This window comes from Leiobunum rupestre, chromosome 3 (assembly GCF_980474605.1).
Source record: "Leiobunum rupestre chromosome 3, qqLeiRupe1.1.hap1, whole genome shotgun sequence".
Lineage (NCBI taxonomy): Eukaryota > Metazoa > Arthropoda > Arachnida > Opiliones > Sclerosomatidae > Leiobunum > Leiobunum rupestre.
The window spans coordinates 56323250-56338843 of record NC_143386.1 but is presented as its reverse complement, the minus strand read 5'-3'; the positions used below and the strand labels follow the sequence as shown (position 1 = coordinate 56338843).

Sequence of the window (15594 nt, the reverse complement as noted above, 5' to 3'; positions counted from 1 at the left end):
GTTGCATTAATATTGATCAGAAAGCTTTTTGCATAGCGCCTTGTAACGTAATTATAAAATAATTGCGTTAAATATAAATAATTATGAAGCGTTCAAATTTAATTTAAATTTCGAAAGCGTATATAATACGATAAAATTTCTAATTGATGATAGATGGCGGTACGTAGTGTTTAACAGTAGGCGGAGAAAATTCGATAAAACGACTTTTCTCTCATCCCGGAATCCGTCGCTATAGTAACCATTAGAGACGCGTTCGCGCTTATAAAAATACAAAATTGTCAACGAAAAAATAATAATGGAAGATAACGACGAGCAAGAAAATAATCTAGTGGGTTTGATTATTAATTTAAACGACATTAGATATAATTGTAATTAATTGACAATCCAATTTCCAGTTGCGTTTGTTAATGAACAGGATAGTTCTGAGTGGTTTGGAAACGAGGCATTGGAGCAGGGCTTTAAAAATTAAACTGGAAGCTTTCCTAGATAACCCGACGTTGGACATTCTAATCGCCTTCGTTCGGGACGATAAACTGCACGTGGATTACGAGTTCCGGGTCGAAGATGGACACGAAGAAGGGATGACATTGCCGGACGAGATGTTCTACCTCATAAAAAGCCCCCACCCTCGAGACATATCTATGACGAACGTAAACGATTGTCTGGTAAGCGGAAACATCAAAGCTCCGTATGTGGATTCCCTTTGCAATTTGCTCCACTTCGTCTACGGACCCGCACTCCTCCAAGACAAGCTCCTGCCCAAGTGTGAGTTCCAGAACTTAAATACGGAATAGGCGCCTCAATAAAACCGATTTGACGATTCGCTAAGGATTATTAGTACACTGCACCTGAACGTGCAAGCTTGGACGAATAATTACTGGACTCGAAAGCTAAGCAAAATCCCCGGTTCCACATTTTGCATCGCCCGTCAGCGCTCCTACCGAGAAAATCGCGAAATATTTCTATTCAAATACAAAACACGTGCGCAAAAATGTCGACTGCTCTGCTGTTTTTAATAGAAGTGAGGCTTTTGGAATTTTAATGGGCTTTAGATTATTCAATAATAATTATATTGGAATAAAAATGAAAGGGTAATGATTTAATTAATTTAAATAGGAAGTTCGCTTTACAGCTATTGCATATATAGTTTGTGCGAAGGTTTAAAAAGATTATAAATTTAAAAATGCCTAGTCAAAATGAAAAAAAGGTGTAAGCTTTGACGACAGTGACGAGGTACGCTAGGCCTAACATCATCCGCTAATATTGGGCACGTGTTTAGTATTTGGATAGAAATCTTTCCAATACTTAACACTATGGCGCTACAAGCGGCGCTGCCGTAAAAGCTCCAAGCGCACCATTTCGATTCGGGTCCAGTAATTATTCGTCCAAGGTGCAAGCTGATCTTTATATGGTCCTTGCTGCTTCGGCTTAAAGCGGTGCCAGATATAAGGACTGGGTTTTAAAAAGGGGAAAATATCGGCGTGGAAGAAAGATAAGGAGAGCTAACTTAACCAATTTCAAAAAAGTGGCTGGTAGCACTGCTAAAATAATTTTATCCGCGAGACAACGCGATGGCGCTGTGAATTTATAATAAATTTATAATAAAAAAGAATAGTGACGTCATCAGTTATTGAACGGGACGCTCCAGGGTTGAGAACATTGAATTGGGAATAGTACCGCTAGAATGACAAAGGCGCGTTCGGGAGTCGTGGTTTCGCGAAACAAATTCTGAAATTTCGAGTCGGCGCACTCAGCCGTCAACTCTATCATAATACGGGTGGCGCCATCTATCACTTTCAAAGTACCTTAGTACTTTTAATTCAATTGCATAAGATATAGTTCCCGCTGCTAACAGCGGATGGCGCCACCGACAAATGATAGAGCTCTGAATTTCGAAAAATTTGTTTCGCGGAAGGCAGATTGAAATTGTCATTCTAGCGGTACTATTCCCAATTCAATGGTTGAGAATCGTGGCGTTTAAATTTTTGACAGACGACAAAACCCAAATGAAAATCAAGCTCAACGCTCTTTCAACGCTTCACTGCGACGTTGAATTTGTTGAGCAACCGTTGAGAATCATGACGTCAATACTGCAGTAGAAAAAGTCGTTCAACAACTTTCAACGGTTCAACTCTAACTCCGTTGACTAGTTACTGAACGTACGACCCGAGTTGTATCTTCTTATCTTGTAAAGGCTAACGCGAAAAAAATTGTGTAAGGCCTAACGTAGTTTTTTTTGCGTCTTCGCACACCGTTTTTTATACTTTAGAAAAGTTAAAATCAGATTTAAAAGGAGTAGAAACAAAATAAGAAATAATGTGCTAACACACTCTTATGTAATTAGAGCTTAATGTAATTAGCCCCAATCACTCCAGCTGCTGGTGACGGGAATAGTAAATTCGCAGATCCACCACCAAAGTTAATAATAATAATAATAATAACCGGGTAGGCTAATACCCAAGGCACCACCTTAGGCCTAAGTCATCGAGCGACTTTTAAAGCCATTAGTTCAGGTGGCCGGGTTACAACGCGTAGGAGGGTGGTGGCAAGCCCTTCATGTGACGCGAGCCAACAGCTCCCTACACTCACTATTACCGTTAACCTCAGCAAGTTTTTATGGAAGGGGAAACCCCTTAAACCAGTGGGGAGAGAACTTGCAAACTCAACGCAAAAGGAGTTGTTCCGAGTTTTCACCCATAAAAGTTCGTACTCCCGTTTAAAGAAAGCTTCTGTCTATAAAGAATGAATGTATTAATTTTAACAATGAATATCGAACTAGGTATCATTACCCTACCATCTTGGGCTAGGGTCGGAGGGGCCTTTCCGCGTTTTACTTAATCAGTTAAGTCAATCAGGGAGACAGGCGTTGGTCGTTGACGCGATCCACAAAACGTTTTCGGAATCGCGAGTTTCAAACGGCCAAGATAATTATTTGTAATTCTAGATATTTTCGTTTAAGGAAAAGATTGGTATTCAAATTTAACAAATGAAATTTTGCACTAAGCCTTGGTAGTTTTCCTTCCAAATCGAACAACACTCTATAATTTGGAGCAATTTCTGTCTACTTTGTCGCGTTTCGAAGTTGAATATTTCCTCAACAGGAATTTCATCGGTACATTTCTCGATTATAACGTGCGTTACCTGCCAACATTTATGAAGTTGCGTTGAATAGATTATATTAAGTTTATAATATATATCCAAGTTTCTAACAATTTTTGAGTGGCGGCTATTGACTGACGTCATGATAGCTAAGCCCCTCCCATCCTAGCGACTGACAAGGAGACATCCCGAAGTGTAACCCACCGATTTTGTTCAAACTCGGGGGATTGGTAGACCTTCATGTATCATGAAAAATGCTAAAGGGAATTTATTCAATGGTCAACCGTTTTGCCATGGCAACGAAACATATTTTTGACAACAAAAAATTTAAATTTTCCCATTCAAAAGTTCAAAAATGCCAAAAATAGAAAAAATAGATAAAAATTGACAAAAAACATTAAAACTGATCAACTTTTGATCAATTTGAGGTCAAAATCCCATGTTATTTTCAATGGGAAAATTTAATATTTTGTGTTGTCAAAAACATTTTTCGTTGCCATGGCAAAACGGTTGCCAATTGAATAAATTCCCTTTAGGATTTTTCATGATACATGAAGGGCTACCAATCCCCCGAGTTTGAACAAAATCGGTGGGTTACATTTCGGGATGTCTCCTTGTGAGTGCAGACTGCCTAATGCAGTTCGATTTTCATGGTTGAAATGAATACATTCATGTACTACGTTCATGTCTAGTCTAGTTGGTAATATAGACCTCATACCCTAGATTCAAAATAACTACCTTGAGCGTTTACCCACTTGTTGCCGGAATAGTTACCACGGTAACCAACTATAGATAACACCACGGCCAACGTTGATGACGCGCTGTTCGCCGTGATAGGAAATCATAGGACTATGGCAGCGACTGATGGAGGCAGATTTTTCGGAGGTTACGTGTTAAGTGGGTACAGCGCCGGCCCTAGGGTAGAGCAAGCGGAGCGGTCGCTCTAGGCGCCAGGACAGCGGCCAGGTGGAAAGGGGTGCCAGGACAGCGGCCAGGTGGAAAGGGGCGCCAAAATTCCCTTTGGAGGCGCGGGGCGGCGTGGCAACAATCGAAAAACAATCTCGCTCTACCCTGACCAAGGGCTAGGGCCGGCGCTGAGTGGGTAAACGCTTCGATACAAAACCGTTCGAAGTTCTATATTATCTTTGGTTTTACTCAACTATGAACTGTAGTTAGTTTCTTTTGTTAACCAGGATAATCCGGTAAACGGCCAACTGAAAATATTTCATTCAATTATCCCAACTTTGCTACAAAGGGGTGGAACTAAACTAAACTAAAAGAACGAGGGTTTTATTGAAGCGACTATTACCAGGGAAAAAAATTCAAAAAACATATTGTAATTTTTGTTTCACAGATACGACCAGCAAATTATCAATCAAGCTGCACAGGTTTATGGCCAAAATGACGGGTCTGAGTCAAAAACTGAACAACTACGATTTCCATTTGTACGTTCCCAACGAATGTCAACAAATCGACGTTGAAAAAGCCGCTGCTGATAAGGAAACTGTTCTGAAGTTCGAGGGTATATGAGCGATAAAATAAGTCTGGTTTTAACAAGTGCCACAAGACCGCGACTGCGAGCGTCGACCCAAAAAAAAAGTGTATTAGGCCTAAGACCTGGAACACATACCTAAAAATAAAATTAATAAGTTAATGTTTACGTTTCATGGTTTGACACGCACTTCAAAACGTAAATATTTTCTTAAATTATGTTTCAACTTCTATTCGTGACCGAAACGAATCTAGATGGCGTAACGGCGCTAGCTTCTTCGAGGTAGCGCCTATGATTTTGCGTCTGCTACAGACAAATTAAAAGTCATACGAACGTTTATTCTTAAATAAACTTATCAAAATATAAGCAAACGATGCAAAAATTATATTAATATGCAAGCATCATTATTTTTTAAGTCAAATTGACGAATAACGATGAAGAAAAACTAAAAGCGTCTGCTTTAGCCACCACCAATGAAATTTTACCGCAGCGCCATCTCAAAGTCAGACTTGAAAGTAGAGAATCTTAATACAGAAAAATAAAAGATGGCGCCTAAAAAAATATTTGCCTACAATGCGGACTGTCAATAGGCCCTTCAATAAAACATCTTCAAGGAAATCACCAAGAAGTAATATATCAGAGATCCAGGACCTACAAGTTACTATTTACTTGGTGCTTGTTGAAATAATGAAAACTTTTCACCCGTACGGTATTCAACAAGTGTATTCTTTTAACCAGGTAGCTTTTTTTGACATAATGAAGCTTAGCAAAAACGGGACGTTCTGTTTAAAGGTGAAAAGTTTCCATTATTTCAACAAGCACCAAATAAACAGTAACTTGCACGTCCTGGCTCTTGGATATATTACTTCTTGGCGATTTCCTTGAAGATGTTTTATTGAAACGCATATTGGCTAACGGTGAACGTAGGATATTTTTCAACGAAAAAGTTCAAAACTTTGCACATTTACGAAAATATTTTTACGTTTACGTTTCATTTTCCATGACATTTTTACGGATGTGTGCTCCAGGCTTTATTATTATTATTATTATTATTATTTCGTTGTTGCTAGACGTTGAGACGTTTTTTTTTCTATGATGAAAAACCGAGGGGTAAGACACTTATGATTTTTGTGTACACCGGGAGCAGAGTTCTCGAGAGTTCTCGAGAGTTCACGGGAGTTCAAAGAGTTCACGGGAGTTCGTGAGAGTTCTAAAGAGTTCAAGGGTGAGTTCCAGAGAGTTCATTGGTGAGTTCTTGAGAGTTCTCGGGAGTTCTCTAGAGTTCAGTGGAGTTCTCTAGAGTTCAGGGGAGTTCATAAGAGTTCCAATAGCAAATGTACACCTGAGTTCTTGAGTGTCTTACCCCGGCCAGTATTAACCAAATACCAACACTATTAAAAAAACACTCCTTACAGGAGTCCTCTTGGAATGGGAGGAGCAAATACGGAAGATCTTGAGTCAGACGTACGTCAACGAGGGCAAAGAGACCAATCAAAGTCTTTCGGATGAAATACGGAAATGGAAGCGATACCGGGCCACCTTGACCGCCATACAGATTCAATTCGAGCCCAAAGGGGTCCAAAACCTGTGCGTCGTTTTGAAAATGGCCAAATCCGTTTACATTGATGGTTTCACCAAAGTTTTAGACGAAGTTGCCGTGAGTGTTTTAATTACCAGTAGCGTCACTAGGGTGGTGTCAGAGATCCTGCGCTTATAGAGATATGAAACTACCAATACCCCAGCGACCCTCTATTTTTTGACGACGGTGGCGCCCCTCGACGTCTGGGAGAAAGCTATTGCGATGCCATAAGCGAAAAATGGGTTTTCTCCCGGCCGAGTGGCGGCGTTGATGCTGGAATTTTTCTTGACGCGTTTTCTTGAGAGTTTCATATCTCTATAAGCGCAGCGACTAGCAGGATATCTTCACGTTATCGGATTTTTTTTCGTGTTTATTATTTTTTTTTATGATAGTAAGAGATTTAATATTCTTCATATGCAAAACGTTTAAGTCCGCTCGCTCTCGCTAGGAGGCGATTTTTGATCTGTGATGACGTCACTCTGTGAATTGGTTTCTGTAAAATGTTTCCCAAAGATATACAAAATATGAATGTAAACTTATGGTAACGATTAAAGGGAGTATGAACTTCCATTTTTATGGTGGACCAACAAATTTCACAGTTCTGCCACCAGGTTTAATATAAGCTAGGGATGATTGTCGATAGTTATTTTGACAAGTCGTAGCGAGTGTTAGCAGATGATTTTTCAATTTAGTTCATACTCCCATTATGTTCCTTTGTGAAGGATGGTACAAAAGATCGACACAATGAGTTACCACTCCGGGTACCACCGCCCATAGTAACGCCACTGTTAATGACATATCTTCCATCGATAAGGTTATGGTGACGTTAGCTACCATAACAACCATATTAACGCTGTGATTTTTACGCCAAATAGAAGAAAATGAATTTGGCCGGCCAAAATTACAAGTCACTGAACGTCCTAGAAGAGCCGTGTTCCAAGGCGACGAAGACATCACTGGCAGATCTTCATCTAGATTTCCCCACTCTCTTGCGACTTGTGTCCCAAATTATAGATGGATCCGACAATTACGCAAACCCCAAAGAAGTTGTACAACTCTTGCAAAAGGCGAGTTGTACAACGTAATCATAATCACTTAAGTGTGTCAGTTAAACTTTTCCAAAATTCTAGAATTTGTGTTTTTGGTAAACTTCAGAATTAGTCATTGGGCGAATGATCATTTGTATTTGGTTGCGTACTTTGGTCGCTAGAGGCGCTTATATTTTAGGGGATGACGTCAATAGACGCTTCAATAAAACATCTTCAAGGAAATTGCCAAGAAGTAATATTTCCAAAAGCCATGACCTGCAAGTTACTGTTTATACGGTGCTTATTGAGGTAATTGAAACTTTTCATATGTAAACAGAACTTCGGGTTTTCGCTAATCCTAAATATGTAAAAAAAGCTACCTGGTTAAAAGGCAAGGTTAGTAAAAAATGCTTCTCGCACTATAGGTTAAAAGGGAACACTTGTTGCATACCGTACACCTGAAAAATTTCCATTAATTCAACAAGCACTATACAAATAGTAACTTGCAGGTCCTGGCTCTGGGAAATATTACTTCTTGGCGATTTCCTTGAAAATGTTTTATTGAAGCGGCTATTTAACGACACTCTATACAAAAACTGTATTTCGACCAACTGACACACTAATGGAAAAAAATTATAAACTTAATATAATCTATTCAACGCAACTTCATAAATGTTGGCAGGTAACGCACGTTATAATCGAGAAATGTACCGATGAAATTCCTGTTGAGGAAATATTCAACTTCGAAACGCGACAAAGTAGACAGAAATTGCTCCAAATTATAGAGTGTTGTTCGATTTGGAAGGAAAACTACCAAAATGTTAGTTCAATCCATCGTTAACCAACACATGACATAGATCAATTCTACTTGCGTTTATTTTTCAGGATGAATTCCTAAGCTCAAAAGCTGGTGTCGATCCGCAAGACGTATTCGTCTACATCAATTGCCTGATAGAACATTGTCAAGACCTGATCGAAGTAAATTACGATTAAGGTATCTTTTCCCTGAACACTGGTGTATTGCGGAGCAAACCTATCTGCAGACGGAAATAGGCCAATTTTAGACCAAATAAAATTTTTATTTTATTATTATATATTATATTATTATTATTAATAAAAATTATCAAAATTTCGAATTTTTATAGGTTTGTAATGGCGTCGATCACTTCATACGTCAAACGTCCATTATTCCGTCTGAGATGCAAAGCACCAGGTCAATTAAAATTAATGAAGAATTGAAATCGTTTGAAAATGATTTCATACGATACTCGAGTACTTTAAAGAGTAATAAAGATTACGCGTTGGATGTTTATACCAATAAATGGTTCGAACATATTCAAAGGTAAAATAGCCAAAATAAATAAGTGAGTAAAGAAATAAATATTCCTTAAAAATAATAAAATTAACAGATTCAAAATGGATATTGTCAACTTAGAAATGAGGATTGAGAATTTGATAAGATACCACTTCACCGAAATGGTATGCGTTGAAGAAGCTATCGATTCTCTGAATCTTTTCAAACATTTTCTGAATCGTCCGGTAATTATTATCAAGAATGTATACAGGTTAGCAGAGAATATGCAGCCGCCACTATATTCCCTGAAGACATTATCTGTCTACACGGAGAGAAAGGGGGAGGGGCATTGATTTTCTTCTGCGATTCACGACCCACTAGCCTTACTCGGAAAAGGAGGGATAAACACGAGGAAAAACGGAGGGGCGTGGTTTTTCTTCTTGAACTCACGGCCTCTCTCATAGAAGAAAGGGTGATAAATTGAACGGGGAAAAACGGCACAGGGCGTGGCTTTTCTTCTGGGACTACAGACCCCCCCTTACCCGGAGGAGGTGGGATAATTTACACGAGGAAAGACGGAGGGGTGTAGCTTTTCTTCTGGGACTACAGACCCCGCCTTACCCGGAGGAGGAGGGATAAATGACACGAGGAAAGACGGAGGGGTGTAGCTTTTCTTCTGGGACTACAGACCCCGCCTTACCCGGAGGAGGTGGGATAATTGACACGAGGAAAGACGGAGGGGTGTGGCTTTTCTTCTGGGACTACAGACCCCGCCTTACCCGGAGGAGGTGGGATAATTGACACGAGGAAAGACGGAGGGATGTGGCTTTTCTTCTGGGACTACAGACCCCGCCTTACCCGGAGGAGGTGGGATAATTGACACGAGGAAAGACGGAGGGATGTGGCTTTTCTTCTGGGACTACAGACCCCGCCTTACCCGGAGGAGGTGGGATAATTGACACGAGGAAAGACGGAGGGGTGTGGCTTTTCTTCTGGGACTACAGACCCCGCCTTACCCGGAGGAGGTGGGATAATTGACACGAGGAAAGACGGAGGGGTGTGGCTTTTCTTCTGGGACTACAGACCCCGCCTTACCCGGAGGAGGAGGGATAATTGACACGAGGAAAGACGGAGGGGTGTGGCTTTTCTTCTGGGACTACAGACCCCGCCTTACCCGGAGGAGGTGGGATAATTGACACGAGGAAAGACGGAGGGGTGTGGCTTTTCTTCTGGGACTACAGACCCCGCCTTACCCGGAGGAGGTGGGATAATTGACACGAGGAAAGACGGAGGGGTGTGGCTTTTCTTCTGGGACTACAGACCCCGCCTTACCCGGAGGAGGTGGGATAATTGACACGAGGAAAGACGGAGGGGTGTGGCTTTTCTTCTGGGACTACAGACCCCGCCTTACCCGGAGGAGGTGGGATAATTGACACGAGGAAAGACGGAGGGATGTGGCTTTTCTTCTGGGACTACAGACCCCGCCTTACCCGGAGGAGGTGGGATAATTGACACGAGGAAAGACGGAGGGGTGTGGCTTTTCTTCTGGGACTACAGACCCCGCCTTACCCGGAGGAGGTGGGATAATTGACACGAGGAAAGACGGAGGGGTGTGGCTTTTCTTCTGGGACTACAGACCCCGCCTTACCCGGAGGAGGTGGGATAATTGACACGAGGAAAGACGGAGGGATGTGGCTTTTCTTCTGGGACTACAGACCCCGCCTTACCCGGAGGAGGTGGGATAATTGACACGAGGAAAGACGGAGGGGTGTGGCTTTTCTTCTGGGACTACAGACCCCGCCTTACCCGGAGGAGGTGGGATAATTGACACGAGGAAAGACGGAGGGGTGTGGCTTTTCTTCTGGGACTACAGACCCCGCCTTTCCCGGAGGAGGAGGGATAATTGACACGAGGAAAGACGGAGGGGTGTGGCTTTTCTTCTGGGACTACAGACCCCGCCTTACCCGGAGGAGGTGGGATAATTGACACGAGGAAAGACGGAGGGGTGTGGCTTTTCTTCTGGGACTACAGACCCCGCCTTACCCGGAGGAGGTGGGATAATTGACACGAGGAAAGACGGAGGGGTGTGGCTTTTCTTCTGGGACTACAGACCCCGCCTTACCCGGAGGAGGTGGGATAATTGACACGAGGAAAGACGGAGGGGTGTGGCTTTTCTTCTGGGACTACAGACCCCGCCTTACCCGGAGGAGGTGGGATAATTGACACGAGGAAAGACGGAGGGGTGTGGCTTTTCTTCTGGGACTACAGACCCCGCCTTACCCGGAGGAGGTGGGATAATTGACACGAGGAAAGATGGAGGGATGTGGCTTTTCTTCTGGGACTACAGACCCCGCCTTACCCGGAGGAGGTGGGATAATTGACACGAGGAAAGACGGAGGGGTGTGGCTTTTCTTCTGGGACTACAGACCCCGCCTTACCCGGAGGAGGTGGGATAATTGACACGAGGAAAGACGGAGGGGTGTGGCTTTTCTTCTGGGACTACAGACCCCGCCTTACCCGGAGGAGGAGGGATAAATGACACGAGGAAAGACGGAGGGGTGTGGCTTTTCTTCTGGGACTACAGACCCCGCCTTACCCGGAGGAGGAGGGATAAATGACACGAGGAAAGACGGAGGGGTGTGGCTTTTCTTCTGGGACTACAGACCCCGCCTTACCCGGAGGAGGAGGGATAAATGACACGAGGAAAGACGGAGGGGTGTGGCTTTTCTTCTGGGACTACAGACCCTGCCTTACCCGGAGGAGGAGGGATAATTGACACGAGGAAAGACGGAGGGGTGTGGCTTTTCTTCTGGGACTACAGACCCTGCCTTACCCGGAGGAGGAGGGATAAATGACACGAGGAAAGACGGAGGGGTGTGGCTTTTCTTCTGGGACTACAGACCCTGCCTTACCCGGAGGAGGAGGGATAAATGACACGAGGAAAGACGGAGGGGTGTGGCTTTTCTTCTGGGACTACAGACCCCGCCTTACCCGGAGGAGGAGGGATAAATGACACGAGGAAAGACGGAGGGGTGTGGCTTTTCTTCTGGGACTACAGACCCTGCCTTACCCGGAGGAGGAGGGATAATTGACACGAGGAAAGACGGAGGGGTGTGGCTTTTCTTCTGGGACTACAGACCCTGCCTTACCCGGAGGAGGAGGGATAATTGACACGAGGAAAGACGGAGGGGTGTGGCTTTTCTTCTGGGACTACAGACCCTGCCTTACCCGGAGGAGGAGGGATAATTGACACGAGGAAAGACGGAGGGGTGTGGCTTTTCTTCTGGGACTACAGACCCTGCCTTACCCGGAGGAGGAGGGATAATTGACACGAGGAAAGACGGAGGGGTGTGGCTTTTCTTCTGGGACTACAGACCCTGCCTTACCCGGAGGAGGAGGGATAATTGACACGAGGAAAGACGGAGGGGTGTGGCTTTTCTTCTGGGACTACAGACCCTGCCTTACCCGGAGGAGGAGGGATAAATGACACGAGGAAAGACGGAGGGGTGTGGCTTTTCTTCTGGGACTACAGACCCTGCCTTACCCAGAGGAGGAGGGATAATTGACACGAGGAAAGACGGAGGGGTGTGGCTTTTCTTCTGGGACTACAGACCCTGCCTTACCCGGAGGAGGAGGGATAATTGACACGAGGAAAGACGGAGGGGTGTGGCTTTTCTTCTGGGACTACAGACCCTGCCTTACCCGGAGGAGCAGGGATAAATGACACGAGGAAAGACGGAGGGGTGTGGCTTTTCTTCTGGGACTACAGACCCTGCCTTACCCGGAGGAGGAGGGATAATTGACACGAGGAAAGACGGAGGGGTGTGGCTTTTCTTCTGGGACTACAGACCCCGCCTTACCCGGAGGAGGAGGGATAAATGACACGAGGAAAGACGGAGGGGTGTGGCTTTTCTTCTGGGACTACAGACCCCGCCTTACCCGGAGGAGGAGGGATAAATGACACGAGGAAAGACGGAGGGGTGTGGCTTTTCTTCTGGGACTACAGACCCTGCCTTACCCGGAGGAGGAGGGATAAATGACACGAGGAAAGACGGAGGGGTGTGGCTTTTCTTCTGGGACTACAGACCCCCCTTACCCGGAGGAGGTGGGATAAATGACACGAGGAAAGACGGAGGGGTGTGGCTTTCTTCTAGGACTATGGACCCCCTCCCCCTTACTGACAGAAGGAGGGATAAATGACACGAGGAAAGACGGAGGGGTGTAGTTTTTCTTTCGGGAATCACGAACACATATTCTGTTCCCCTGAAAACATTTTTGTTATTGTTAAGCCACCGGTGGTTGTGACTAGTTTAATCATATATTTAATTTGAGTAATTACGATTTTAGTTAATCGCCAATCTGCTAACCGTCAAGGTGGCGGAAATGTACCGTCATTTCGAATTCGAATTGGAAGAAGCGAAGATAATGATCGGCAAAGATCAGAACGATATTCGTGGAGATAGACCCAAATATTCTGGTACCGTTATGTGGCTTGATTTCACCGTCTTACGACTAAGCCGGAAGTGGGAGGTAAGGGTTAGTTCGTTAACCTTAAAGACACTTTACGCCTTTTTCAAACCTAAATCAACTATCGAACATAACGCCTCAAGCGAACTTGGTGCTGTGTGTAGCTTCCAGGTGATGAGGAATCTTCTGCGCCAGCTAATGAGACCAGTAGCGGCGCTAAGGTTTTTTCACAGGTGGGCTAATTATTTTGTGGCCCCTTAGAATTTTGTAGCCCTTAGCGGGAACCTTGGATTGACCATATTTCGCAAAAATGGTGAAATCTAAAAAACCCCAGATTTTGCAGGAAGCGAGAAGAGCAAGGTCGTTTTATTGTTGCGGCTCTCGTCGCGTTTTCTGGACCCCCTACTGACCTTGTATACGACCTGGAGGGGACACGTGCATGCCTGGGATATTTCCTTTAATTCCCTTAAGCCCTTTTCTTTTCAACTTTCTCTATTTCCGCTCCCTACTATCTTTTTGAGTAAACGAATTGATTTTGAAAGATGTTTTTCCAGAAAAACGTTTCTTGGCAATAAAACAAATTTCTAGAGATAAAGAAAATTCTTAAATTAAAATATGTGGCCTCTTAATTATGTGGCCCTTTTAATATAAATATGTGGCCCATCTCAAAAATGCAGGGGGGCTAAAGCCCACTTCAGCCCACCCTTAGCGACGCTACTGAATGAGACCAAGGCCTATTGAAAATTAAAACGCTTTCCTAATGAAAATTACCGCTTAGTTCAACGAAATAATGACCAAATTACTGCAGCAGAATATAATATTGCCAGTTGTAAAAACTCTGAAGGAATTTACTATGAAGTAATATATTGAAAACGCGTTTTCTTTGGTAGCTTGGTTATCAAAAAGATATAGTAGCTGAAGTATAGCGTTTCACCATGAATGTATTCATTTCAACCATGAATATCGAACTGCATTAGGTAGTTTGACCTCAGTCGCTAGGATGGGAGGGGCTTAGCGCAATCCCGGAAAAGTTTTGTAGATCGAGTCAATGACAATCACCTGCCTCCTGATTGGCTCAAGAGATTACATAAAGCATATGATAAAACGCAGAAAGGAACCGCCCATCTTAGCCCCAGATGGTAGAAAGGGTAATGATATAGTTCGATATTCATGGTTGAAATTAATACATTCATGGTTTCACTTAATTATTCGAGGTGAATTTAAGAAACCATGTATTTAATAAGTCGATTTCTAAAGTCAGTGCGCGAAAATTTGCCCATCTTCTGAAAACTTACTTCCCCCAAACTCCAAAACTAAAGGGAACAGAAGACGAGTAGTGAGTCTTCACAAGATTGGGGAACAACGTTTCACCCGGATTTACATATGTATACACTTGGAACACAAGGAGAACGCAGCTAGCCTTTAAACACGCTAACGAAGGGTTGTGTACGAATTTCATTGGACGAGCATCACGAGCCTTTACGCTGAACGTTTTACGGGCGGGGGGGAAGACAATATCCGAATTTTTCCCTTCCGACGGCAGCAGGCGCTAAAGTGTCTAGCCAATGAAAAACGTACACAAGAAAATCCACGAATTTTGACGGGTTGCGTTCTCCTTGGGTGGGGTGCTGTGTTTGTTGCTCCTAGGTTCAAGTATCCATTCAATTTCCATTGCCTCCGTGCGTTTTTCAGATTCTAAGAAGCGACGCAGCGTAAATAAAATAAGGTCACTCACTTGGAAAATAGACTTACCAGAAAACTTTAAGAAACCCCGATTAGCTCATACACTGATGATCTTGGATAATTTGTCATATTATTCGTGAATCTGCTCTAGCTCTGTTTAAAAACGCGTATTTAGAGCAAAAGGCTTAATGTCGACTGGGAGCCGGGTCTAGCTTAGCGAAATCTCCGCCATAAACCGCGCGCATCCCCCTGATAATCTTTACATTCCAAAGGTGTTTCTATACAGTTTCCTGGTTTCACCCACTGACTTTCTAAATCTTCTATTTGACGTATCATTTTCAGAAATTGACGAGCGCGCGTGGGCTCGAAATCGACGAAATTCAGACGGGGATCGAGCTTAAATTTAAAGAGTTTAAGAGAGAAATTGAAGAGGCCAAAAACGAAGTTCACCGGCAATGGATATGGGCCACAGAAAAAGTAAAAACCACCACAAAGCGAAGTAACGCGCACGAATATTTAATAATTAATCCTTCCCTCATTTGCATATCGAAGACGATCCCTTTTAAAATGGACATCGTAGTTCTAAATAGAAGTTTAATCCTATCAGGACTGATCGAAGTTAACATCGATAGGTAAGTACACGGTTTAATTCTATATCGAAAGGTAACCATTGAGCTAAGCATACTAGTAGAAGAATCAGTCTATATTTATGATCAGTTGATCGAAATAATTAGATAGCTATGTGTGAGTGACGTAGAAATGACGTCATATCCAAAAGGATAAAAGCCTCTAGCGATAAAAATACGCAACTTCCATGTTTCTAGTGGATCAACAAATTTTACATTTCTTCCACCAGGTTTAACAGAAATTAAGGTTGATGGGCGCTAGTTACGTTAAAAAGAAGTCGTAGCGAGTGTTTTAGCAGAAGATTTTTCAATTTAGTTCACACTCC

General features: G+C 43.3%; 1 protein-coding gene across 1 annotated transcript; it reads left to right on the top strand.

Moving 5' to 3' along the window:
• Positions 1 to 295: 295 nt before the first annotated feature.
• Positions 296 to 13885, top strand: LOC149952718 (uncharacterized). The gene is made up of 12 exons (XM_090169797.1): positions 296 to 328; positions 396 to 765; positions 4454 to 4621; positions 5739 to 5816; positions 6007 to 6248; positions 7046 to 7237; positions 7881 to 8018; positions 8084 to 8176; positions 8344 to 8540; positions 8608 to 8737; positions 12840 to 13022; positions 13850 to 13885. The coding sequence occupies exons 1-12, from the start codon at positions 296 to 298 to the stop codon at positions 13883 to 13885; spliced, it is 1860 nt and encodes a 619-aa protein (XP_090025923.1).
• Positions 13886 to 15594: the final 1709 nt, after the last annotated feature.